We start from the raw sequence: 26,506 nt of genomic DNA on the forward strand, positions 1-26,506 counted from the left end.
AGGAGCTTATGGACTAGAGTAGAGGTCTTCCTGATCTTCTGAAAAATGTTGGTTCATTCATTAATTCAATTAATGATAAGCATAATAATAATGATGACAATAATTATTGTACTTGTTAAGTGCTTTACTATGTGTCAGGCACTGTTCTAAGAGCTGGGAGTCAGTCGTATTTATTGAGCGCTTACTGTGTGCAGAACACTGTGATGAGCTAATCAGTTGGACTCAATCCCTATCCCATATGGGACTCACAGTGTAAGTAAGTTTAGGCTGTGAGAGTTAAAGGGCCCAGTGGATGGTTGGGGAGGTATTTCACTGACTTCCCTATTTTTAGATGTTCCAGCTTGACTAAAATTCCCCACCCGGAGCCATAAAACTCCCAAGAGGAAGAATTTTTTTTTTTAATGGTATTTGTTAAGTGCTTTCTAAAGTGCCCAGGAGCTGTACTAGATACATGATAATCAGGTTGGACACAGTCCCTGTCCCTTATGGGGCTCACGTCTTCATCCCCAATTTACAAATGATGCACCTGAGGCACAGAGAAGTGAAGTGGCTTGCTTAAGGTTACAAAGCAGACAAGTGGCAGAGTGGGATTAGAACCCAGGCCTTCTGACTCCCAGGCCCGGGCTCTATCCAATAGGCCATACTGCTTCTGGTGGAGGTAGACTTTGGCCTCACCTCCATTTCCCATTTCTGGTGCCGTTCGCTCATTGATTTAATCGTATTGAGTGCTTACTGTGTGCAGAGCACTGTACTAAATGCTTGGAAAGTAAAATTCAGCAACTAATAGGGACAATCCCTGCCCACAACAGGCTCACAGTCTAGAAACGGGGAGACGGGTATCAAAACACGTAAACAGGCTCTGTTTTTCCTTGCTGTTTCCTTTGTGATCTGCCCCAGCTCTCCACTTTCACATTCATGTGGCTATAACTAGTGACCAGCCACCAGTCAGACCAGGTTCTCAGGTTTCAGGCCAGACAAAAATCACCTGATGAGGCCAGGTGCATCCAGCTCACAGGTGGGATGTGGCTCATCCCTCCGGGATGAACATCCAGAACTGGAGGCAATCAGCCAATCAATCAGCCACTCAGTCAGTGGTATTTAGCCAGCACTTACTGTGTGCAGAGCACTGTACTAAGCGCTTGGAAAAGTACAATACAGTAGAGTTGGTAGATACGCTCCCTGCCCTCCAGGAGTCTTTGGGGGAGACAGACATTAAAGTAGATTAGGGATGGGGGAAGTAGGAGAGCAAAAGAATATTTACATAAGTATTTGCAAAAATATTGTAAGTATTGTGGAGCTGGGGTGAGTAGCAAAGCGCTTAAGAGGGACACAGTCAAGCAGTCCATCACCTTGCCCCCTTTCCTCACCTCTCTACTCTCCTACTACAACCCAGCCCGCACACTTCACTCATCTAATGCCAACTTTCTCACTGTACCTCCATCTCGTCTATCTCACCACAGACCTCTCGCCCACATCCTTCCTGTGGCCTAGAAGGCCATCCCTCTTTATATCCGACAGACAATTACTCTTCCCAGCTTCAAAGCCTTACTGAAGGCACATCTCCTCTAAGAGACCTTCCCTGATTAAGCCCTCCTTTGCTGTTGTCCTATTCCCTTCAGCAGCTCTGTGACTTGCTCCCTTTATTCACCACCCCTCCCCTCAAGCTTCACAGCACTTGTGTCATGTCTTTAATTAATTAATTAATATTTATTGAGTGCTTACTGTGTGCAGAGCACTGTACTAAGCACTTGGAAAGTACAACTCAGAAACAGAGACAATCCCTACCCAACAACGGGCTCTTTTATGTATTTAGATTAATGTCTGTTTCCCCCCTAGACTGTAAGCTCGTTGTGGGCAGGGAATGTGTTACATTGTTGTGTTGGATTCTCCCAAGCTCTTAGTACAGTGCCCTGCCCACAGTAAGTGCTCAGTATACACACTCGATTGATCTAGAAGTTCTCTCATAGAGAAGCAGCATGGCTTGGGAATCAGAGGACCTGGGTTCTAATCCTGGCTCTCCCACCTGTCTGCTGTGTGACCTTTGATGTCACTTGTCTGCTGTGTGGCCTTGGGCAAGTCACTTCACTTCTCTGTGCCTCAGTTCCCTTATCTGTAAAAAGGGTATTGAGACTGTGAGCTCCACATGGGATAGGGACTGTGTCCAACCCAATTTGCTTGTATCCAGCCCAGCGCTTAGTACAGTGCCTGGCTTAACAAATACCACAGTTATATCATTGACTGGTTCTAGTGCTTTTTGGTTTTTGTTCATTTTGAATCAGAATGGATGCCAGCAGTTTGGGTTTTATCAAGTGGCTTTATTCTCTTTCACTGGGACATGGTGGGGGCTATAGGGGGGCTTCCCAGGTATCTATCCCAGCACATAGAAGAGTGCTTGGCCCATAGTAAGTGCTTAACAAATGCCTTTTAAAAAAAAAAAAGGCGTCAGATGGCCTGATAAGATTCCAGGCGCTGTTAGTTCAGAGAATTACTGATAATTAGAATTACTGATAATTGTCCTTCTAGAAAGGGAAACTGATGTCCCAACTCTGTCTGCGGGAGTGGAATTAGACAAGCCTGCAATATCGGCTCTGACTGTAATAATACCTATGGCATTTGTTAAGTACTTACTCTGTGCCAGGCACTGTACCAGGCGCTGGGGAGGTTATGAGCAAATTGGGTTGGAAACAATCCCTGTCCCACACAGACCACAGTCTTGCTCCCCATTTTACAGATGAGGTAACTGAGGCCCAGAGAAGTTCAGTGATGTGCCCAAGGTCACACAGCAGACAGGTGGCAGAGCCACTTAGAACACATTTGAACCCATGACCTTCTGACTTCCAGTCCAGTGCCCTATCCACTAGGTCATGCTGCTTCTCTTCTGCTCATTGTGAGCAGGGAATGTGTCTGTTTATTGTTGTATTGTACTCTCCTAAGTGCTTAGTACAGTGCTCTGCACACAGTAAGTGCTCAATGAATACTATTGATTGAATGAGTGAATGCATGCAGACCTGTGCACGGAGGTGATTTCTCTGTTTTCCCCTCCAACTTCAGGCCTCCATATCTCACTTTTGTCTCTGGGTGGCCGCTTGTTTGTTATTTGATAAATAAGTAACTACAGTTTCCCCCGCTCTCCTGACTCCAGCCTGTTGGGTCCTGTGATAATTTGCCTAGAGGCAGGTTGCCTAGGTTTTGATCCCGAGCTCCGAGAGGCAATTAAAACCTTAATGTCATTATGCTAACTAGCAGCAAGGAAACTGGTTTTCTGGCTTGTCAGATAACTCTGATCCCGGATAAAGCTGTTGCTTTTCAAGTGAGCAGGTTTGATTCCCCAGCAGTTTTCTGTCCAGTGGAGAGAGAGTGTGTGTGTGTGTTTTCAGTGTGTGTATTTTCCAATGCGTGCCTTTGTTTTTAATACAAGGGATTCATTCCTTCCCCTTCTGTCTCCCCACAGGGTGTAGCCGACCAATTTGCTGTCTGTCTGCTGCTTTCCAAACAAAGGGATGGCTGAGAAGTGGGGTCTGCTCCGGTGAGCAAGTTGCTTGGAAGATTGAGGGGGGGGATCGTAGTCATTACAACCACGGGGTCATCCACCCGCGCCCAGTTGCCTGGCCAAGGCTGGCCCTCCCCCTATTAGTCAGTCAGTCCATCAAACAATCGTATTTACTTACTTTGTGGTATTTGTTAAGGACTTACTTTGTGCCAGGCACTGTACTAAGCACCAGGGTAGATACAAGCTAATTAGATTGGACACAGCTCTTGTCCCATATAGTGCTCACAGTCTTCATCCCTGCTTTACAGATGAGGTGACTGAGGCACTGAGAAGTGAAGTGACTTGCCCAAGGTCACACTGTCAAGATGTGACAGAAGCAGGATTAGAACCCAGTTCTTTCTGACTCCCAGGCCTGTGCTCTATCCCCTAGGCCACACTGTTTCTGAGTACTTCACTGTACTAAGCATTCATTCATTCATATTTATTGAGTGCTTACTGTGTGCGGAGCATTGTATTAAGTGCTTGGGAGAGTAGAGTACGACAATAAATAGTCCCATTCCCTGCTCAAAAGGAGCTTACAGTCTAGAGGGGTGGAGACAGACATCAATACAAATAAATAAAATTACAGATATGTTCATAAGTGCTGTAAGGCTGGGAGCAAGGAAGAGCAAAGGGAGCAAGTCGAGGTGATGCAGAGGGGAGTAGGAGATGAGGAAAAGTAGGGCTTCATTTGGGAAGGAGGAGATGAGCATCAATAAGGCTTTGAAGCTGGGGAGAGTAATTGTCGGATTTGCAGAGGGAAGGCGTTCCACGCCAGAGGCAGGACATGGGTGAGGGGTCCTGTGAGATCAAGGCACTGTGAGAAGGTTAGCACTAGAGGACTGAAGTGTGTGGGCTGGGCTGTAGAAGAAGAGAGGTGAGGTAGGAGGGGGCAAAGTGATGGAGTGTTTGGGAGAGTACAGTGGCAGAGGTGGGAGTAAAACCCATGACCTTCTGACTCCCAGACCCGTGCTCTATTCATTACGCCATGCTGCTCCTCTAAGGGATGTGGGACTGAGGGAGGGATGAGTAAAGGGTGCAAATCTAAGTGCAAGGGCGACATAGAAGGGATTGGGAGAGGAGGAAATGAGGGCACCCACAAGTAGCTTCTGATTAGATCCTGAGCTCTCTGTTCCAGTACAAAAGGAGGCAACGTAATGTCGTTCCACTTGTCCGAAATTTGTAGGATAATCAACACTGCTTCCTGAGAAGGAAAATAAAGCTTCCTTCCAACCCACATGGAAAAGAACATTTACCTCCAGCTTCCCAACAAGGGGCAGCATATTTGGATGGCTCTGGAACTCAGTACTGAATAGCTGATGATTCATTCAGTCGTATTTACTGAGTGCTTTACTGTGTGAGAAGCACTGTACTGCACTGTACTAATGATCATCAAAATGGTATTTATCGAGCGCTTATTGTGAGCCGAGCACTGAACTAAGAGCTTGGGGGAGGACAATACAACAGAGATGGTAGACGTGTACCTTCCCACAACGAGCTCACAGTCGAGAGCTGAAGACAGACATTCATATAAATAAATAATCGATAATATATAATTTATAGACAGATGATTTTGAAGTGATAGAAGGGCACACAACTACTGAAATTATTTTTGTTCAGACTCCACAAGGAAGTGCTATCGTAAATACTGATTAACTATTGTAAATCTCACCGTCTCATCAGGATGCTGAAAAGATGAATTATTTATAAAAAGCTAAATCTTTTTGTGCTTCTCAGAGATAGACCCTATGAAAAAAAAAAACACGGCGTTGTTAATATTAAATGAGAACGGTTCCTCCCAGAGCCTAAATTTACTCACTAGGATGATTGGAGGTGTGAGAAGCTTCCATGTGAGGATAGAATGAAAATATTAATAGTCTGGGAAGACAAAGAGGAGTCAGAATGGAAATTTACAATATCATGCAGGGTAGATGAGGTGAAGATGGAATTGCTGATAACTAGATTGTAGGCTCCTTGAAGTTATACTTTCTCAAGTGCTTAATTCCCTCATGGTTGTGTGTGTGTGTTGGAATCACTTTGACTGATTCCAGGTATTATTATTGATCGTATTTATTGAGTGCTTACTGTGTGCAAAGCACTGTACTAAGCACTTGGGAGAGTACAATATAATATCAGACACATTCCGAATTCACAGTCTAGAGCAGGGGACAGACACTAATATAAATAAATAGATAAATAAGTAAATAAATTACAGGTATATACAGATATATACATATGTGCTGTGGGACAGTGTACAGGTAGTGTATTGTGTCTCCACTTTAGTTTCACTCTACCTTTACCTTGAAGGGGGAAAAAAAACCACTTTGGAACACAGTTCAGCTCCTCTGCTTACCTAACAAAGCAGTATTGTGTACTGCATGTTTCTACAAACCCTACCGCCCAGGAGGTTCCCAGAGGTAAGGGATTCCATTCTGAGTGAGATACAATAAAAATAATCATAGAGAAAAAACAATAGAGAGGAGGTGGAAGACCTTACCAACTAGCAGTGTGTGACCTAGGGGATAGAGCTCAGGGTTGGGAGTCAGAGGACCTAGGTTCTAATCCCTCTGCCATTTGGCTGCTGTGTGACCTTGGGCAAGACTCTTTTTAAAGGTATTTATTCTGCTCTCTCTGCCAAGAACTGTACTAAGCACAGGGGTAGATACAAGCTAATCAGGCTGGACACAATCCCTGTTGTCCCAAATGAGGTTCACAATCCTAACTCTCATTTTACTGATGAGGGAATTGAGGCACAGAGAAGTTAGGTGATTTGCCCAAGGCTCACACAAAAGACAAGTGGTAGAGCAGAGATTAAAACCCAGGTTCTCTGACTCCCCGACCTGGGCTCTTTACACTAAGCCATGCTAACTTTTCTGTGCCTGTTTCCTCACCTGTAAATTGGGGTCTAAATCCTATTCCCTCCAATTTAGATTATGAGCCTCATGTGGACATGAACTGTGTCCAACAAGATAATCTTAGTACAGGACTTGGCACATAGTAAGCTCTTAACAAGTATCATAATTATTAACTAACAAAGTCCAAGTAGATAATAACTATGGTACTTGTTAAGCACTTACTATGTACCAAGCACTGTTCTAAGCGCTGGGATAGATACAAATTAATCAGGTTGGACACAATTCCTGTCCCACCTGGGGCTCACACTCTTAATCCCCATTTTGCAGATGAGATAACTGAAGCCCAAAGAAGTGAAGTAACTTGTCCAAGGTCACTCAGCAGAACCCATGACCTTTGGACTTCCAGGCCCATGCTCTATCCAAAGAGACAGGCTGTTGGGATTGACGAGAGCTGCAGGAAAACTCTTGCACCCACAGGAATGAAATGGCTAAATTTATGTGGGCCCCAAGGGGAAGATGGCAGGTCAGGAAGGGGAAGGCAAAACCCGAAGGAAGCAGGCAGGTGGAGGGAGAAGCGGCGTGGCTTAATGGATAGAGCACGGGTTTGGATGTCAGAAGGACCTGGCTTCTAATCCTGAGTCCACCATTTGCCTACTCTATGACTTTGGGCAAGTCACTTCACTTCCCCTTGCCACTATTACTTCAGCTGTAAAACGGAGATTAAGACTGAGTAGGACAGGAACTGTGTCCAACCTGATGACCTTATATCTATATGGCATAGTGGATAGAGCACAGGCCCGGGAGTCAGAAGATCATGGATTCTAATCCCAGCTCCACCTCTTGTCTACTGTGACCTTGGGCAAGTCACTTCACTTCTCTCGGCCTCAGTTACCTCATCAATAAAATGGGGATTGAGACCGTGAGCCTCCCATGGGACAGGGATTGGGTCCAACCTGATTTGCTCGTATCCACCCCATGGCACACTGTAAGTGCTTGACAAATACCACAATTATTAATTATTATTACCCCAGCGCACATATTAAGAGCTTAACAAATACCATAAAAAAGAGGGCGTTTTTCAGCCCGGTACCCAGGAGGGCCAGCCTGCCCTCCAGGCCCCACGCACGGGCCTGGAGCCAGAAGGACCTGGGTTCCATTCCCTGCCCCTCCACGTGCCTGCTGTGTGACACCGGCCGAGTCACGTAGCTCCCCTCTGCCTCAGTTCCCTCATCCGGAAAGTGGGCCTTCAGTCCGAGGGCCCCTTGTGGGACAGGGACCGCATCCAACCTGCTAATCTGGTATCCACCCCAGCGCGTAGGGCAGTGCCTGGCTCGGCGCGAGGGCCCAACCCCAACAAAGAAGCAGCAGCAAGCAGCCTGTGGCAGTGGCCGGGGCCGGCCGGATTGTCCCGAGGTACGTAGCCGGGGCGGGGCGGCCCGCTCACGGACATGGCCATGTAGGGAGCGAGAGCGGAATGCTGTGTTGTGAGTCATAGGCGCGGGCCGCCCGGGGAAGAGGAAACCGGGGCCGGACCGGAGGAGAGAGGAAGGTGGTGGCCGCCATCCTCCTCCTCTTCCTCCTCTTCTTCTTCTTCTCCCCTCCCTCACCTCACGGTCCTGCCCGCACCGGGCTTGGTTTGAACTTCGGATTCCACCAATCGGGTCGGCTGGCGTTCCCCGCGGGCAGAGGGGGCGGGACCCCGGGAGGGGCCCGGCTCCGCCGCCCCGCGCCCACGTGGTCCCCGAGGCCTTTAAAAGGCCCCGCCCGCCGGGGGCCCGCCTCACTAACCTCTCCCCGAGACTCCCTAACGGTCGGCCGGTGAGAGACTTTTGTAGCCGTCTTCTCCACTCTCCCTCCCCGCCCCCGGGATCCCTGCATCTTTCTCGTCCTCATCATGGTGAGTAGGTGGCCCCGTCCTCCCCCTGCCAGGGGGCGGGGGGCGAGCCGGGGGGCAGGCGACGTGGAGGGGCGCGTGTGTGAGGGAGACGCGCCGCGTGGAAACGCCCGCCCCGTCCCCGGGAGTCCGTGGTGGGCCGGGATGTGGGCACTCTGTGCGGACCCCCGTCCTCCTGGGGTCCGGGGGGGGCGGTGGGCAGCGTGGTTGGGGCCCCCCACGAGCCAGGCGAGCTCAGCGCGCGCGGCCGCCACCCCAGCTCCCCCTGCCTGGGTCCACGGACTCGCTGCTGACTCACTTTGGGGCGGGGGAACCTCCCTCCACCCCCCCCCCCTGCCCCGCGGAGGGAAAACCCCCTCCCAGACCAGCTGGGGGAGGCCAGGGCGGTAAGAGTCTGCGGACACACGCTTCTAACCTCTAAACTCGATGGAAACATTGTTACCTAAAACTTGGAGAGTGTGGCCAGGCCATAAAGGAGCCCGTTCGGGCGGCAGAAGTTTAAGACACGTGAGAAGCCGGAGACTACGTGTTTCTAGCCCCTTCGGTTTACCTGAAACACGGTGGGGCGGGACTTGGGAAGGGGCTAATTAAGGGTGTGTGCCTGTGCCTTTTCTTCCCCCCCTTTTTAAATGTTAAAATGAAGGAGCGCCTTCCTCACAATCAGACGTCTCGATTTGTGTGTGCGCGTTTCGGAATAGAAAGGCAAAACTTTTAGAGTTGGCCTTTTTTATGGTATTGGTTAAGCACTTACTATGTGCCAGGTACTGCTTTAAGTGTTGGGGCAGAGACTAGATAATCAGGTTGGACACAGCTGGGATTAGAATCCAGGTTCTCTGATTCCCAGGCCCGTGCTCTTTCTACTAGGCCTCTCTGCTTCTCGTGCAAGAAGGAAGGAAGTGGAACAATTTAAGCGTTTTGAGGAAGAGTAGCAAACCAATTCCAGACTAAAGCCCAGAGCCAGGCAGGCGGAAGAGAAATCCACATTCAGGCTTTCTGATGTGGGGTTGCTTTCAATGGCAAAGGCATGCAGGGAAAACACTTAAAAACTTTCTAACTTGTGATGAGCCATAATTGTTGAGTGACGAAAAAAAAGATCCCAGACAGAATGAGCCAGGCTTGTCATGATGGGATCTGATCGAGCTCAGGTCATACTTTGAAAGGCTTCTGTTAAAGCCCATGTCCCATGACCATGCCAGGTAAGCATGGGTGCAAGAGTAAACAGTCAGCAGCTCATTAGATTCAAAGAATCTTGGCATCCGCCCACAGCCTAAGGCAAGTGGGCACAGGGTATTATGTCCAGAGGACAGTTGAGGCCATAAACTGCTGTCTTGTGGGGTGTTGGATTTGCTGGCTAGGAAAGAGACTTGAGGCAAAGTCAAAATATTTCCAGGTAGATTTGTAGCTGGGCTTGAGCAGTCTAGTTAGAAGTTTGTAGTTTAAAACCCTGCTAATCTGAATTGTAGAGGGTTTGCTTTTTTTTAAGAGTAGAAGAACAAATGCGTATTTAAGCGCTCCCTGTGTGCCAAGCACTGTACAAAGTGCTGGGCTGCTGCAGTATGAGAGGATCAGGTGCAATCCCTGATCCACGTAGGGTGCAGAGTCTAAGGAAGAGGGCAAATAGGTATCTAATCCATTTTACAAATGAGGAAACTAAGGCTCAATGAAGTGACTTGCGCAAAGTCACAGAGCTGGCAAGCAGCAGAACCAGGATTTGAATCCAGGTTCTCTGAACTCCTAGATCTGTGCTCTGGCCTCTAGGCCATTGTGCTCCTCAAGTCTGCCTTTTGGGAGCAGAGAAGAAAAGTAGAGGGGAGGGAATGGGGAGAAACAAGTTCATAAAGTTTAATAGCCTGCCCTGTTTCTGCTCAGACTCAGTATATGTCTGTGCCCAGTTGGGTTTGGTCCTCTTCAAAATCCCACCGCTCTACAAATCTGTAAAAAGCAACATTTTTCATCATTTCCAACATTCAAAATCCATGGGCCTGTTACACCAGTGCTGGAGATGTTTACCCTTTCCTGGGGGACAGCCAAGCCATTACCCGTTGGTTGGAATTTTCTTTTTTTAAATGCTCCTGCCTCTATTAACTGCGTTCCAATAGGAAAGATTTAAATCTTGCCATCCTTAAAGCTGCAGGGCTAAAGTTGCCTCTGACCACAGCCTTTAAACAACAGCAAACTGTTGCTTATCTGGCACTTTCTCAGTGAGTCAGATGGCCGCAGCTTGCTGGTTTAAGCTGGTTTTTGGGGGCGGGGAAAGGGGAGAGAGGGAGGGCGGGCGGGCGCTGGTGTCCTGAAGAATAGGATTAAAGCGGGACCAGAATGAGCCCCAGAGTTACACAATCGCTCCAAGTTTGAGTCCAGAGCTGAAAAGGGGAATCGAGGGTTGCGAGAGAGCGTCCGGCGGCTCATTTCCTCCGACGTGGGGGTAGTTCTAAAATGGCAGGGCCCAGCACGGAGTCCCCTAACATGGCTCCCTGGCCGAGAGTTGGCTCTCCCTCGGTGCCCGGCAACAAGCATGGCGTTCCCAGAACTCCCCCGGCGAGAATCATGCCTCTGGTGAAAGCGACATGTGGCCAGGTGTGTCCTGGCAGGAGCTACCCAGGATGACTCGATAGATATCAATAATCTTTGGGGTATTTAAGTGCTTACTGTGTGCAGGCACTATACTAAGCCCTGGGGTAGATCATCGGGTCCCCTCTTGGGGCTCATGATCTAAGTAGTGGGGAGAGTAAGTACTGTATCCCCACATTACAAATGAGGGGAACTGAGGCCCACAGAAGGGTTCCCAAAGTTGCCACAAGTAGAGTGGAACCGGGATTAGAACTTGGGGGCTTCTGGCTTGAAGGCCTGGGTTCTTTCCTCTAGAGCACACTGTTTTGTTCTGTTTTTTTTCTCTAATTCTTCTTTCCCCCGAAATCTCGGCCTGTCCTCTCCACATTTCTCATACGGTTCCCCAACCACTGTGCCACTTCCTTCCCACAGCGTGAGTGCATCTCCATCCATGGTCGGCCAAGCCGGGGTTCAGATCGGCAATGCCTGCTGGAGCTGTACTGCCTGGAACACGGTATCCAGCCCGATGGCCAGAGCCCAGTGACAAGACCATCGGAGGAGGGGACGACTCCTTCAACACCTTCTTCCAGTAGAGACGGGCGCGGGCAAGCACGTCCCCAGGGCCGGTCGTTTTGTCGATCTGGAACCGACCGTCATCGGTGAGTCAGTTTGCCTGTCCTGACCCTCGAGCCGGGCGTAGGCTTCTCTCCTCCTCCCCACCACCCTGACCACGTCTCGATCGGTGTCTCTCCACAGATGAAGTGCGCACTGGGACATACCGCCAGCTCTTCCATCCCGAGCAACTGATCACCCGGCAAGGAAGATGCCGCCAACAACTATGCCCGTGGCACTACACCATTGGCAAGAGATCATCGACCTGGTGCTGGACAGGATCCGGAAGCTGGTGAGTTGTTCAGAAAGTTGTGGGAGGGCTCTACATCTAGAGGCTTAAGCTCTCGCGGGACCCAAGTCACAGACCCTGCACTGTTGAACGGTTCCACAAAAATTGCTCCCTGAAAGCCACTGTGTGGCCACAGCAACCAGGATGTCTTTCTTATTGCCCCCGGCAGATGGAACTGGGCCGCCCTCTGTCTGTCCTGCTGGGTGGGGTGGGGGGAAGAGGAGGAATGCTTAACCTGAGGTCTGGGTCATTCCTAGGGCCAGTTGGAAACAGCCAGGTTTGGCTCATCCAGAGTCCACCTTGTAGCCAGTTGCTTGGTGAGGTTGACGTGCTTTCAACCGCTTCCTCAGCCCCGGATCTCCTGGGGAGACTGAGCTTCCTCTTCCTGGTTCAGACCCACACCAATTGCCTTCTTTTGGAGGGTAATTGTGGGGGCGAGGCTGCAGGCCAGTGGGCTCATGTGCTGAAACCCTGGCAGTTTCTGTATGATCTAGGCTCGGCTCTTGGTGGAAGGACTAGTGAAGAGCAGCCTGGCCTACATGTGTAGATGTACATCCTTTCTTCCCCCACACCCCACTCCCATACTTGCCCCCAGTCTGGTGTGGGGACAGGGAAATGTTGAGGTCTGGGGCACTGGGCACTAGTTGGGTTTTCTGTAGTCCTGATTTTGGTGATAGGGTGACCATTGCCCTCTAGGCTAGTTGACATGTAACAAATGATTAACTTACTGTATTCAAGTGTGGGGTGGCTGAAGCCAAGCTTTACAGGACTGCTCGACCTCGTCCCCCAGCCTCGGGGTTGGAGCTCTCCTCTCTCTACTGGAGGTCCTGAGCTGACAGTAGTTCCCCTCCACTGCAAGGGAGGAGTAAGAGTTTCCACTTGAATGTCACCCCTGGGAAGCCATCGTGCGTCTGCCCGAGTCCTGTTTCTTCTGGAGAGGGTCTGGGGTTTAGAATGAGGTGGGGTCTGTGAGCTGCCCTCCAGGTTGTCTCGATTCTGTCACTGGGCAGCCTAGACCATTCTGGTTCTGTCACGTGAAGGTGTGTTTGGGGAAGACTGGGGAAGGGTAGTTATCTTAGGTTGAGCATCTATTGGGTGCAGAGCACACTGTACTAGGCCTCAGAGGTAAGAAGACACTCCCTGCCCACCAGGAGCGTATAGTCTACAGACCGGCAGTGAGTTTGGAGTACCCCTTCTCTCATCAGTTCTGGGGAGACCTCATAAACCCAAGGGAGGAGAGGAGTGGATGGGTCTAGGGTGGCCAGAGCCCAGCTCTGGGCAGGGGAGTTTAGCCCATCAATTGGGTCTGGACCAGACGTAGAATACAAGGCAGTTGGCTAGTAAAATAGGACAAGAAGGTAGGAGGGGCATGTGGGCTGAGCTTTTTTCTTTTTTTTCCTTCTCTCTCACAGGCAGACCCAGTGCACAGGCCTCCAGGGCTTCTTGGTCTTCCACAGCTTTGGAGGTGGCACCGGCTCTGGTTTCACCTCTCTGCTGATGGAGCGCCTCTCCGTCGATTATGGCAAGAAGTCCAAGCTGGAGTTCTCCATCTACCCGGCCCCTCAGGTGTCCACGGCCGTGGTGGAGCCCTACAACTCCATCCTGACCACCCACACCACCCTGGAGCACTCCGACTGCGCCTTCATGGTGGACAACGAGGCCATCTACGACATCTGCCGCCGGCAACACTGGACATAGAACGCCCCACCTACACCACCTGAACCGCCTCATCAGCCAGATCGTGTTCCTCCATCACCGCCTCCCTCCGGTTCGACGGGGCCCTGAAGTAGATCTGGACCGAATTCCAGACCAACCTGGTCCCCTACCCCCGCATCCACTTCCCCCTAGCCACCTACGCCCCGGTCATCTCTGCCGAGAAGGCTTACCACGAGCAACTGACCGTAGCCGAGATCACCAACGCGTGCTTCGAGCCAGCCAACCAGATGGTCAAGTGTGACCCTCGCCACGGTAAGTACATGGCCTGTTGCCTGTTGTACCGTGGCGATGTGGTACCCAAAGATGTCAATGCCGCCATTGCCACCATCAAGACCAAGCGGAGCATCCAGTTTGTGGACTGGTGCCCGACTGGCTTCAAGGTGGGCATCAACTACCAGCCCCCGACCGTGGTCCCCGGGGGCGACCTGGCCAAGGTCCAGCGGGCCGTGTGCATGCTGAGCAACACGACTGCCGTCGCCGAGGCCTGGGCTCGCCTGGACCACAAGTTTGACCTGATGTACGCCAAGCGTGCCTTTGTCCACTGGTACGTGGGCGAGGGGATGGAGGAAGGAGAGTTCTCGGAGGCACGGGAGGACATGGCGGCCCTAGAGAAGGATTACGAGGAAGTCGGAGCAGATAGTGCTGAGGGGGAGGACGAAGGCGAAGAATATTGAGTGTACCCTGTCCTCTTTCTCTTTCACACTCCGCTCTTGTGTGTCTGTCTTCTTTCCACCTGTGAAGTTGTTCTCTGACCAGTAACTGTCAATAAAAGCGTGACTGTTTCCATCTTGGGTGTGTGGCCTGCAAATGGCGTGTCGTGGCCAGCTCCCGCCAGGAGGGAGGGGAACGCTTAGCTAAGCCAAAACCAGTGATGAGGTGGTCTTATTGTAGTGTCTACACCCCCTTCCCTCAACCCCCTGGCTCACTGCCCAGGCCCTAGCCGCTTGGCCAAGCTAGATTCCTGTGCTGAGAAGGAGACAGTCATCCGGGAAACCACCCCAGTAACGACTCCAGAACCACCAGGGGCCCGGAATGCTGACCCAGACTGCACGGGATGTCAGCCGGCTGGGACTGGAGCTGTGAGGGGAAGGCGGGGTCTCCCCACAAGTATTCAGGCCGTGGCTGGGTTCCAAAGGCTCCCTCCCTGTCCCCTTCTGAGGATGGTGGGGGTGATTGGAGCAGGGAGGAAATGCCAGGTGCTAGGGTTTCTGTTCTCCCTGCCAGCTGGATGGCTTTAACCTTTACCTCCACTCTTCTCCTTTGGTCACCCTTGTGAGAGTGGGCTTGCCTAGGGACTCTCTTCCCCCTACAGTGGTAAAGCCTAGCCTGAGGAGGCTCTGAGCTGAGGAGTCCACCCATGTGAGGCTGTGATCTGCTCCCCGGAGCTGGGAGGAAGAGGTCAGGGCTGACTTGACCCTTTGTGCAGCTGCATCTGTGGCTCTGTGCCACCTTTCAGAGGACAGCAGCATCGGGAATGTCATTCCCGTGAAGGCCGGCATGCTGGCGTCTGCCAGGAGACTGATCTGTTGGCCGCCCTCCCCACTGGAGTGAAATGCAATCCGTGAGCCGGGCGTGCTCGGGGCAGGTGGCTAACACGGTGGGGTCGCAGTCGGGGCAGGCTTTGGCCCTTTGGAGCCCGCTGAGCCAAACAGGCTGCAGGAGAGTGTAACCAGAAGAAAGGGGCTCAGGTGTGTGTGTGGGGGGGGGAGGGGCAGCCAGATCTGGAAGGGACCTGAGGGTGGGGGCTGCTGGCTTCCCGGGTTGGCTACAAGGCAATTTATCATACCTAAAGGCACTGGCCCCCAGCTGTGAAGGTGCATACCCATCTCTGCCTCGTCCTCAAACTTCTCAAGGAAGCCCTTTTGGCTCTGCTGAGAAGCCTGGACTACTTGCTCCCCTTGAGGGGGGGCGGGGTGGGGGGGAATGGGGCTCAGCTGCTCAGGTGGGATCTGGGGTTCAGTGAGCAGGTAGACCATGTCAACAGGAAACTTCTCGTATAGCCCCTCCCAGTGGGTCGGGCAGCAGCCAAGTTGCTTTGGGAGGAGGCCATGTGAGTCAGGAGCTGCCCAGCAGACCCCTGGTAGGTGGATCAGAAGTGGGACACCCCCACTGGGACAATATGATTCTTCAGCGTGTAGGTACTCTTTCTGAACTGGGGACCCTATAAGGCTGGGCTGTAGGCAGGGCCTCCTGGAAGGGTAGTTGAGACCCAGGAGCTAGGCTCTAGTTTCCAGCCTGGGTTTTGGGGAAACAAAAGAGTTCTCAAAGCTGAGCAGACAAAGGCAGCGACATTCCAGCCCAGAGTCCCGCCACCCTGGGGGCCTGGGCTGACCTCAGTAGGCAGACGGCCTGGGCAGGCTCTAGGGCTGGGAGCAGCAAGGTCACTGGGCTATTGACCAGCTGCCAGAGCCAGTGGGAGCTTCCCCCCCCCCCCCCCCCCCCCCCCCCCCCCCCGCCTTCATTCCCTCCCTCTCTCGCCCCAGACACTGTAATGGTTCCGCTTGTTCATCTTGTCAGCAGCTGCTGCTACTGTGATTCAAAATCCCTTGTTTCCCCAAGTTTGGGCCAGTCACTCTACTCCCTCCAGGAGTCCAAAAAGGGGCTGGCAGCAGGTCAGGGAATGGGAGGGGGCCCAGGGGTTTTTCTGTCTGCCCGAGGTGGGGGAGACAGGTCTGTGAGGCTGGGCCTTGCTTTGATTTCTCTCCTGCCCCTCCTTCTTTTGTCCCGCTATGGGGCTTCTTTCAGTCACCCGGACCTCTAGGGTGGAAGCCGGACTGGACCGCTGGCCCGATTCTCACTGCGGCTCCTGCCTGCACCCTTTCACTTCCACAATCCCTTGGGTCGGTTTAGCCGAGGCTTCACCTCAGCCTCTGGACTCCGAACCAGTTGAGAAGCACTGTGGTCTTGTGGATAGGGTACGGACCCGAAGGACCCGCGTTCTAGTAATGACTCTGCCACTTGTTTGCAACACGTAGTACAGTACCTGGTACAAGTCTCCCCGCCCCTGCACCTGGGTTGCTTCAACTACAGTAAAGCTCAATCATGGGGGGCTTGAAGTGACTTAACTGTCCAGGAGTCTGGCAGGGAGGGTTGGGCCCGACCCCCTTTGTGGGGCCAGGCCTTCCTGCAGCGGATCCCTGTGTTTCTGTCAGAACGGGCTCCCAGGCAATCGTCCTGGACTGGGCCTCCTGCAGGAAGCAGGGGGTGGGGGGCGGGCAGGGGGCAGAAGTGGAGTAAACGGGGGTGGGAGGATGCGGCGGGGCTGCCGTTCTCTCTCCGTCCCGAGGGGGGCAGCACCACCCCGTTGTCGCTCGCTCCATCCCTCTGCTCTCCCTTGTGAGCCTCGGAGAGTGGGGCGGGCCTGCGGGGACCCCCTTCCCCCGACTCTTGCCCCGACCCTTCCCCCGAGGCTCGAAGGACGAAGCGCGGCCGGAACCAGTCTCTTCGGGTCTGAGACCCCCAACCTGCTTTCTGGCCACGGCCTCGCCGCCCCTCTGTCCCCAGCGTCACCGCCCCTCCGCTCCCCGACGGCCTACGAGGTGGGGTGGGGGGCTTCACCTGCTACAGCGGGGAAGGGTCAAGACTAAGGGAATCGAAACTCTCCGGGCTGCGAGTCAAGATCCCGGGGCTCTGGCCCCTATCCCGCCACCCCTCCCCATCCCCAGGCCTGAGCTACTCCGGCCTTGCCTCCTCCCTCTTCTTCCCCAAGTGGTCCCGCCCTGGCCCCCATCCCCACCCCAGTGTCTGGTAGGAGCTGGGGGCGGGATGGTCGGAGGGTGGGGGCGCCCCTTGATTCTGTCCGTGGCAGCAGCGACCCCGAGTTGCTCCCGGGGCTCCGGGAGAGGGGGATTGGGGTGGGAAGGGGCCTGCCCTCAACTTCTTGCTGCGGCGGGTGGTCCAGGCGTGGCGGGTCTGAAGGGCCCAGAGCCAGGAGCTGCAGGACCCCCTCCCCACCGCGGTTCTGCGGCTATTCCGGCTGACACTCGACCCCTCTCCCTCCCTTTCTCCCTTTCCCATCCCAGCGAGGCTGCGGATGGACTGTGCCCTCCTCCCCCCAGGCGCCCCGGCCCCATTCCCGCATCCCCCCACCCACCCAGCGGGTCCGGGGGTTGGTCCGGGGGCTGGCAGGCTCGCCAGGAAGACTAATGGCCCCGGCGGGAGCAGAGCAGAGTAGGGCGTTGGCCGCCTCGCAGAAAACACAAAGCGCTGAGGAGGCAAAGCGGGCCATCTCTCTGCTGCGGCGGCCGGGCGGGGGCCGGGCGGAGGGGGGGGGGGTGTCGTGCGGGAGGCCTGCAGAGCCCAGAAAGGTCCCAGCCCGACCCAGGCCCGCCCGCACCCTCCCTCCATCGTGACCCCCCTCCCCGGACCGCCGGGGACCCTCAAGCGGACCCTCCATTAACTCCCGAGGCCCGGGCCCCAGCCAGGCCACCCGCCTCTGTGGCTCTGGTCCCGTCTCCCTCCCCTCCTTCCCGGTTGACTGGCTCTCCCCGTCCCTTTCCTCCGCTGGTCTGCCTGGCTGCTGGTTCTCTCCCTCGCCCTGTCTCTGCGTCTGTCTCTTCGTCTCTCTTTTCATCTCTGCAGCGGTCCCTGCGCTTCTGATTGTTTCTGCAAGTTCTCCATCCCCGGTCAGTGGTCCTTTCTCTGTCTCTTTCCATCTTTGTCTCTGCCCCCGCCCCAGTCTCCGGGTGGAGAATCAATGGTGGCCTCTCAAAACCTCATTCGGCTCCAGCCTCCTCATGACCTTCCCCTGTTACCAGGAGGCTAATCCCTCTCCCCCCCCCCCCCCCCGCTCCCCATGGCCCCCGGGGCCCGCTCCGGTTCCGGGAAAGCTCGTGGCTGACCGGCAGGTGGGAGGAGGGGAGACGCTCAGGAAACAAATTCAGAGAGGTCACCCGACCTGGGGGGGCTACGGGGCTTCGGGGTCTCCCCAACGTCCCGGGGTCTCTTCTTCTGCAGCTGGGGGGGTCGGGGGGGGGGGCAAGAGGGCCGAAGCCAGATGGGGGCTGGGGCCTGTCTGCCTTCAAACCGGAGCGCGCAGGCCGGAGCCGGCCCAGGAGCCCCCCGGGGGAGGGGATGTCCATTAGCGGCAGCGCCGGCGCCAGGGGCTCCTCCCTCCCCTACTCACCCCCCATCACCACTCCAGCCCCCTCCTCTCTGACCTTAGGGGGGGTCGAGGGGACGGTTAAGAACCCAGGAACGATGAGAGGAAGGGCCTAGGCATCCCCCCCTTCCCATTGGGCTCCCCGACCCTCCTGCTGACACCCGGGAATCCGTGGACAGTAGGGGCGGGCGGGGAGGGGCGGCGGTCCGTGTCATCCGGCCTTTGGATGGGGTGGGGGGGGGGGGGGCCCCCCCCCCCCCCCCCGCTGGCTCGGCTCCGGCCGCGCCGTCCAGCAGGTGGGAGGAGCCGCCTGCCCTCCCCCTCCCCACCCCCCCATCCCCGAGAGGGACCGACAGGGCTATAAAGCAGCCTCCAGAGCCGGCTGCCTCTTCTCCCCGAGCCCCCCGGCCAGCCGCGCAGACCCCCGAGCGCCCCCCGGCCAGTCCCGCGGACCCCCGAGGCCCCCCTCCACCCCGGCCAGCATGAGTCACGCCTCGAGCCTGCGGGCCAGCTCCACGTCCACCTCGTACCGCCGCACCTTCGGGGCGCCGCCCTCCCTGTCCCCGGGCTCCTTCTCCTACTCGTCGGGCTCCCGCTACTCGAGCCGCCTGCTGAGCTCCCCGTCCCCGGGCTCGTCGGGCCGTCCGGGCGGCCTCCGGGGCCCGCGGGCCGGGTTCGCCTCGCTGCGCCTGCCCTCGGAGCGCCTGGACTTCTCGCTGGCCGAGGCCCTCAACCAGGAGTTCCTGGCCACGCGCAGCAACGAGAAGCAGGAGCTGCAGGAGCTCAACGACCGGTTCGCCAGCTTCATCGAGAAGGTGCGCTTCCTGGAGCAGCAGAACGCCGCCCTGCGCGGGGAGCTGAGCCAGGCGCGGGGCCAGGAGCCCGCCCGAGCCGACCAGCTCTGCCAGCAGGAGCTGCGGGACCTCAGGCGCCAGCTCGAGGCCCTGGGCCGCAGAGCGGCGGACCCGCGTGCAGCTGGAGGGGACGGCCTGGCCGAGGACTGGCCCGCCCTCAAGCAGAGGTCAGCGGGGTCGCGGAGGGTCGGGGGGGAGCTGGGGGGGCGGGGGGTGGGTGGGGTCGGTAGGGCTGGAGCTGGGTGCAGGGGGAGGGTCAGGAGGCCCGAAGTTGTACGCGGGATGGGGGTCAGGGAGGGGGAGCAGGCGGGATGGAGTCGGTGCGTGAGGTTGGGTCAAGAGGGCTGGAGTTGGGCGTGGGTTGGGTTGGGGGGGCCGGAGCTGGGCGTGGGGTGGGGCCAGAAGGTGGTGAAGAAGCTGAAGTGCCAGGTGGGTCTAGAGGGGTCGGAGCTGGGGGGGCGGGCGGGGACCGGGCCTTCGTTGCGAACGGGGCTTGGGAGCCGGGAAGAGGAGGGGCCGCAGGGCCTGCGGGAGAGTGGAGGTGAGCGGGTGGGGCGGGGCGGGGCCCCTGGGCTGTGTCTGTCTGGGAGGTGGCGGCGACGGTGATGCTCTGCAGATGTTCCCGGAGGGGTGGCAGGGTGCGGCCCCCGGGAGGGTCGGCAGCGAGGGAGAAGATGCCCTCGCTAATCAGGGAAACAGAGGTGCCAGGCCCTGTGGCTTCACTGTGTGTCCTCGGGTAAACCCTTGTCCTTCTCTGGCCCGGTCTTTTCTTCGGTTCAGAGACCAGAATCCTATTTCCTGGGTAGGGGGCCTTCGGCCGACTGGAAGCGTGTGTTTATGGGCGGGGGCTTGAAGCCAGGACACCCACAGACCCCGGAAAAGGGGCCGGTCCTGGGGGCCTGGGGAGTGCCCAGCCGCCCCCTCTCGCTATTCCCCGTAGGATGGAGGAGGAGGTCCACAAACGCGAAGATGCCGAGAGTAACCTGGTGCTGTTCCGCAAGGTGAGGGGAGAGGGATGGGGAAGACCCGGACAGACGCTCCCGGCCCCCCTCCTGCAGGCAAACCCCGCCCCCTCCCCCAAATCCGGGTAACTGGGACCCCGGGAGGAAGCATCTGAGGGTGGGGGGGGGGGAGGGGGCAGGAGCGGAGCCGTCCTGGAGCCGCCCCTCTCCCACCTCCGCCGCCCCTGTCCCGTCCCCCAGGATGTGGACGATGCGACGCTGTCCCGCTTGGAACTGGAGCGCAAGATCGAATCTCTGTTGGACGAGATCGAGTTCCTCAAGAAACTTCATGAGGAGGTGGGAGCTGAGGGCGGGGACTGCCCGGAGGGAGGGAGGGGGGTGTGGAGTCGGAGGGGCACAGGTCCCGGGGAGCCCAGACTCCGGAGGGGGATGCGGGAGGATGCGGGAGGATGCGGGGCTCAGGCCCCCCCAGCTCCGCGGGCCGTGCAGGCGGGCGGGCGCACGCCCAGGCGCCACCTGGTGGTCACTTGTAGAATAGCGCGCTCCCTCCACCCAGTCACTCAATCGTATTTATTCATTCAGTCAACCAGTCAATCAATCTGCCATTCAGTCTTCCCTTCATTCATTCACTCAATCGTATTTATCGAGCCATTTGTCAGCTGTGTGCCTGCGGGCAAGTCACTTCTCTGTGCCTCAGTTACCTCAGCTGTAAAAAATAGGGATTAAGTCTGTGAGCCTCATGTGGGACAACCTGTATCTATCCCCGCGCTTAGAAAAGTGCTCTGCACGTAGTAAGCGTTTAACAAATACCAACATTATTATTATTACTACCTGTAGATCTTATTTACCGAGTGCTTACTGTCTGCAGAGCACTGTACTAAGCGCCCGGGAGAGTACAGTAGAACAGTAAACGGACACATTTCCCTGCCCACAACGAGCTAACGGTCTAGAGGGGGAGACATTGATAGAAATAAATAAACGGCAGAAATGGACGTAAGTGTTGTGCGGCTGGGCGGGGGGGATGAATAAAGGGAACAAGTCAGGGTGACGCAGAAGGGAGTGGGAGAAGTGGAAAGGAGGGCTCAGTCAGGGAAGGCCTCTTGGAGGACATGGGCCTTCAAAAAGGTTTTGAAGAGGTGGAGAGTGAGCACTTAGTGTTAAAAGCATTGATTCGTTCATTCAATCATATTTATTGAGACTGAACCAAGCACTTGGGAGAGTACAATATAACAGTAAACACTGTTACTGTCCCCGCCCACAGCGAGCTGATGGTCTAGAGGGGGATGGAGACAGACTTAATGGTCCCCCTCCCTGCCGCCCTCCCACCTACCAGGAGATGCCTAGGCCAGTGCACCCAGTGGTAGCTTGTGGCCCCGGGCTGGTGTATGTGTGAACCCTAAACTGAAGACAGTGAGCCCTATGTAGGATAGGGACTGTATCCAATCCAATTACCTGGGGTACTGTGCTCTGTACAGGGCCGGGAAAATAGTAAGCACTTAGCAAATGCCATTAAAAAAAAATTCAGTCGGTATCCCGAATGGCAACGAAGATCTTTGCTTGGCACAAAGTAAGCGCTTAACAAATACTACAATCATTATCACGACTAACACGGCGCGGGGCTGTGGGGCAGGAGCTGCGAGACCTGCAGGTGAGCCTGGAGAACCAGCAGGTGCAGGTGGAGGTGGAGGCCACGGTGAAGCCGGAGCTGACGGCGGCCCTGAGGGACATCCGCACGCAGTACGAGACCATTGCCGTCAAGAACCTGCAGGAGGCCGAGGACTGGTACAAGTCCAAGGTAGGCTGGATCAGGGACGGAGGGTGTAGGGTGGTTTGGGGGTCACCCTTCGTTCACCCCTCCCTCAGCCCCTCAGGATTTATGTACTTGTGTGAGACCTAATGACCATGGCGAGGGGGATAGGGCACAGGCCCGGGAGTCATAAGGTCATGGGTTCTAATCCCGGCTTCACCTCTTGTCCGCTGTGTGACCTTGGGCAAATGACTTCACTTCTCTGGGCCTCAGTTACCTCATCTGTAAAAAAAAATGGGGTTTGAAAATGGGACTGGGATTGGTACAGGGACTGTGTCCAACCTGATATGCTTGTATCCAGCCCAGCGCTTACTACAGTGCCTGGCATGTAGTAAGCGCTTAAAACCCCCCCCAATTATCACTATTATTATTATATTATTACCTACCCTCGCGCTGAGCCCAGGCCTCTGGCATGGGGGAAGGACTTGATACAATGACCCCATCATCATTCCTCCTCTTCCTCCTCCTGCTCCCCGCTAGTATGCTGACCTGTCGGATGTGGCCAATCGGAACCACGAGGCTCTTCGCCAGGCCAAGCAGGAGATGAACGAATCCCGGCGGCAGGTCCAGAGTCTGACCTGTGAGGTGGACGGGCTGCGTGGGACCGTGAGTGTCGTCTGGGGGCCGGAAGCCGGGGGATGGGCTGTGTGGGAGAGTGTGTCTGGGTGTTAGGGTCTCAGGGGTGGGCTGTGTGGGACTGTGCCAATATCCGAGGCCCCAGAGCCCAGGATCTCCCAGTCCTTGAGCCTCGTGAGCCTCTGAGAGGCGTCCCTGACTATGAGGGTCCCAGGAATCGGTCAGAAGCATGTCACAGGGTCCCCCGGGGTCCCTGGTGCCAGGGGCTCCCGGGCTGACCCGCCATTGCCATCCCCACCCTCCTCCCCCTCCCCCGGCCCCGGCAGAATGAGGCCCTGCTGCGGCAGCTGCGGGAGCTGGAGGAGCAGTTTGCCGTGGAGGCGGGGGGCTACCAGGCGGGGGCGGCTCGGTTGGAGGACGAACTGAGGCAGCTCAAAGAGGAGATGGCCCGGCACCTGCGCGAATACCAGGAGCTGCCTCAACGTCAAGATGGCGGCTGGACATTGAAATCGCCACCCTACCGCAAGCTACTGGAGGGGAGGAGAGCAGGTGAGCAGCAGGCGTATTTGGATAGAGCACTGGCCTGGGAGTCAGAAGGCATGGGGTTCTTACCCCAGCTCTGCCACTTGTCTGCTGTGTGAGCTTGGGGCGAGTCCTTTTGCTTCTCTGGCCTTAGTTACTTCATCTGTAAAATGGGGATGGGGACTGGGAGCCCCCGTGGGGCAGGGACTGTGTCCAACCCTATTTGCTGTCATCTACTTCAGAGCTTAGTACGGTGCCTGGCACATAGTAAGCGCTTAACAAATACCATTATCATTATTAGATTTATTCATTCATTCATCCAATCGTATTTACTGAGCGCTTACCTTGTTGCAGAGCACTGCCACTAAGCACTCGAGAGAGTACACTACAACAGAGTGGTGACACGAGGAGCTTACAGTCTACAAGGGGAGGACAATCATTAAAATAAATGTCAGGGGAGTAGAGAAAGATGGGCCTGGGGAGTCAGGAGACCTGGGGTTCTAACTCCAGCTCCGCCACCTGTCTGCTGGGTGACCTTTGGCAAGTCACTTGGCAGCTTAATGGAAAGGCCACAGGCTTGGGAGCCAGAGGTCATGGGTTCTAATCCCGGCCCCGCCACTCGTCAGCTCTGTGACTTTGGGCAAGTCTCTTTACATCTCTATGCCTCAGTGACCTCATCTGTAAAATGGGGATTAAGACTGTGAGCCCCACGTGGGATAACCTGATTACCTTGTATCTACCTAGTGTTTAGAACAGTGCGTCGCACATAGTAATTGCTTAATAAATACCATCATTATCATTATTATTATTATTCTGTGTGCCTCAGTGTCTTTCATCTGTAAAATGGAGATTCAATTAATGTTCTCCCTCCTTCTTAGACTCTGTGTGCCCTAAGCGACAGGAACTGTGTCTGATCGCATGATCTATTCCTTAGTTCTTAGTAAGCCACTTAACAAAATTCACTATTATTACTATTACTATGGAGCAGGAGGGTGAGAGAGGAGGGGTGGGGGCTTAGAGGGGGCAAAGAAGTTCCCCAACTTTACCCTCCTGCCCCTCCTTAGGATCTCCGTGCCGGTGCACTCCTTCGCCTCCTTCAGCATGAAGACTTCTGGTGAGTCCCCCACCAACCCAAGGCTCCTTTGTCCTGGTTCCTCCCACCCCCTCCCCAGTCTCCCTTCCGCATGGGGGATTCTGGTTCTCCTTGACCGCTAGGTCTCCGATCCCCCGCTCAATCAATCAGTCGATCAGTGGTATTTATCGAGAGCTTACCGGAAGCAGCATGGCCTAGTGGCAAGAGCACAGGCTTGGGAGTCAAAGGTCCTGGGTTCTAATCCCAGCTCTGCCACTTCTCTGCTGTGTGACTTTGGGCAAGTCACTTCACTTCTCTGGGCCTCAGTTCCCTCATCTGTAAAATGGGGTTGAAGACTCTGAGCCCCAAGTGGGACAGTGACTGTGTCCAACCTGATTACCTTGTATCTACCCCAGCGCTTAGAACAGTGCTTGGCACATAGTAAGTGTTTAACAAATACCACAATTATTACAAGGGGCTGATAATCTAGAGGGAGCTCCACCAATCTCTTTGTCCCTCACCCCTCCAGTGTCTGAGGCTGAGCCCTCTCCGGACATTCACAGCCGCAAGATGGTCCTGATCAAAACCATCGAGACGCGGGATGGGGAGGTGAGCAGGAGACCCGGGGCAGTGGGTGCCCGGACCCGGGTGGCGGGGGGTCCTGGGTGGGGGGCTGGAGCTGAGGCAACTCCCCTTCCCCTCCCCACCCCCTCCAGCAGGTGGTGACGGAGTCCCACAAGGAGCAGAGGAGTGAACTGGACAAAGCTTCCGCTCACAGCTACTGAAGCCCCAGGCCTCCCAAGAAGTGCCGCCTCCAACGGTCGCCTTGAAAACCTGAACGGAGCCTTTGGTCTTTGTAGCCAGCCAGGGCCAGTCTCCCTTGCCTTAAAGAGGCCCGGCTCTGGGGTGCCCCTTCCCCACTGCCCTCCCCCATTATGGTGCTGCGGGCACGATCTCCGCCCTCCTCTCCTGCCGCTGTTCGCCCTGAGGATTTCCCTGAACTTCCTGAAGTCCCCTGAAGGTCCTCCCCCACCCCAAGATCCCAATGCCCCTTCTCTCTCTCCCTCCCCAAGGTGGGGCTTGAAGGACCCCGTCCCCACCCTAGTCTGTGATCTGCTTTAACCACAAATAAAGGACTGAGAAAGATTCCCCTTACATCCCATGTGAGAAAGCGTGTGTGTCAGGCATTGCCCGGAATAAGGAGCGTAGCCAAGTGGATAGAGCCTGGGCCTGGGAGTCAGAAGGTTCTCCGTTCTAATCCCCACTCTGCCACTTGTCTACTGCATCTTCTTGGGTGAGTCACTTCACTTCTCTGAGCCTCGATTCCCTCATCTGTAAAATGGGGATTAAGACTGTGAGCCCCATGTGGGACAGGGACTGTGTCCAACCTGATTATTATGTATCTACCCAGTGCTTAGAACAGTCCTTGACCCATAGTAAGCACTTAACAGATACCTTTTATTATTATTATTATTGGGCTAGGCAGGGGAGGTCCTCCGGCAGGATCCCGAGCCCCCCGTCTCTATAAAACGGGTGGGACGGACAGAGGGCAAACCCCAGGGACACAAAGGGATACAGGCATAGAGACCAAAACAGAAACAAAAACCGAACCCCAGCCCTCGCAAAAATAGGCATCATTTTTGGTGGGACTCCAGGGAGTTCGGTACAGTGCTCTGCACACAGTAAGCGCTCAATAAATAGAATTGACCCACTGCAGCCGGGAGAACTCAATCTGCAAAGGCTTCTGGGAGTAGCAGCCTCTTGAGCAGTCAGGAAGGGAAGGACATTGTTTCTGAAAAGGGGAAAATATCCCAGGCGCGGGGACTGCTATGAAGGGGGACAAGGGGTGGGAGAGTCATGATGAAGGGGCAGGGCGCAGTGGTTAGAGCACGGGCCTAAGGGTCAGAAGGTCATGGGTTCTAATCCCAGCCTCGCCACTTGTCTGTGTGGCCTTGGGGAAGTCACTTCACTTCTCTGGGCCTCAGTTACCTCAGCTATAAAATGGGGATTAACGAAGGGGGGGGGGGGGAACTTGATCGAAGTGACGACACTACTGAGCGTCACCATGGCGCTACGCTCGGGCCATGGGGCGCGCGAGCCCACCCCGTCCCCTCCCCCCTCCCCACAATGCCCGGTTGTCCTCCTGCCCTCTCCTCGGCCCCAATCC

The 26,506-nt window shown here is 55.3% G+C and overlaps 1 protein-coding gene and 1 pseudogene across 1 annotated transcript; both read left to right on the top strand.

Moving 5' to 3' along the window:
* The first annotated feature begins 8,148 nt into the window (after window positions 1-8,148).
* LOC100092229 lies at window positions 8,149-14,233 on the top strand (annotated as a pseudogene).
* A 4,769-nt stretch (window positions 14,234-19,002) lies between these two features.
* PRPH (peripherin) lies at window positions 19,003-25,538 on the top strand. The gene is given in 11 exon segments (XM_029072957.2): window positions 19,003-19,567; window positions 20,341-20,401; window positions 20,603-20,698; window positions 21,993-22,157; window positions 22,650-22,775; window positions 23,072-23,221; window positions 23,223-23,240; window positions 23,242-23,294; window positions 24,332-24,381; window positions 24,869-24,948; window positions 25,056-25,538. Coding segments are annotated over 11 exon segments (1,407 nt in total). The 5' UTR covers window positions 19,003-19,028; the 3' UTR covers window positions 25,125-25,538.
* The last annotated feature ends 968 nt before the right edge of the window (window positions 25,539-26,506 follow it).

This window comes from Ornithorhynchus anatinus, chromosome 10 (assembly GCF_004115215.2).
Source record: "Ornithorhynchus anatinus isolate Pmale09 chromosome 10, mOrnAna1.pri.v4, whole genome shotgun sequence".
NCBI lineage: Eukaryota > Metazoa > Chordata > Mammalia > Monotremata > Ornithorhynchidae > Ornithorhynchus > Ornithorhynchus anatinus.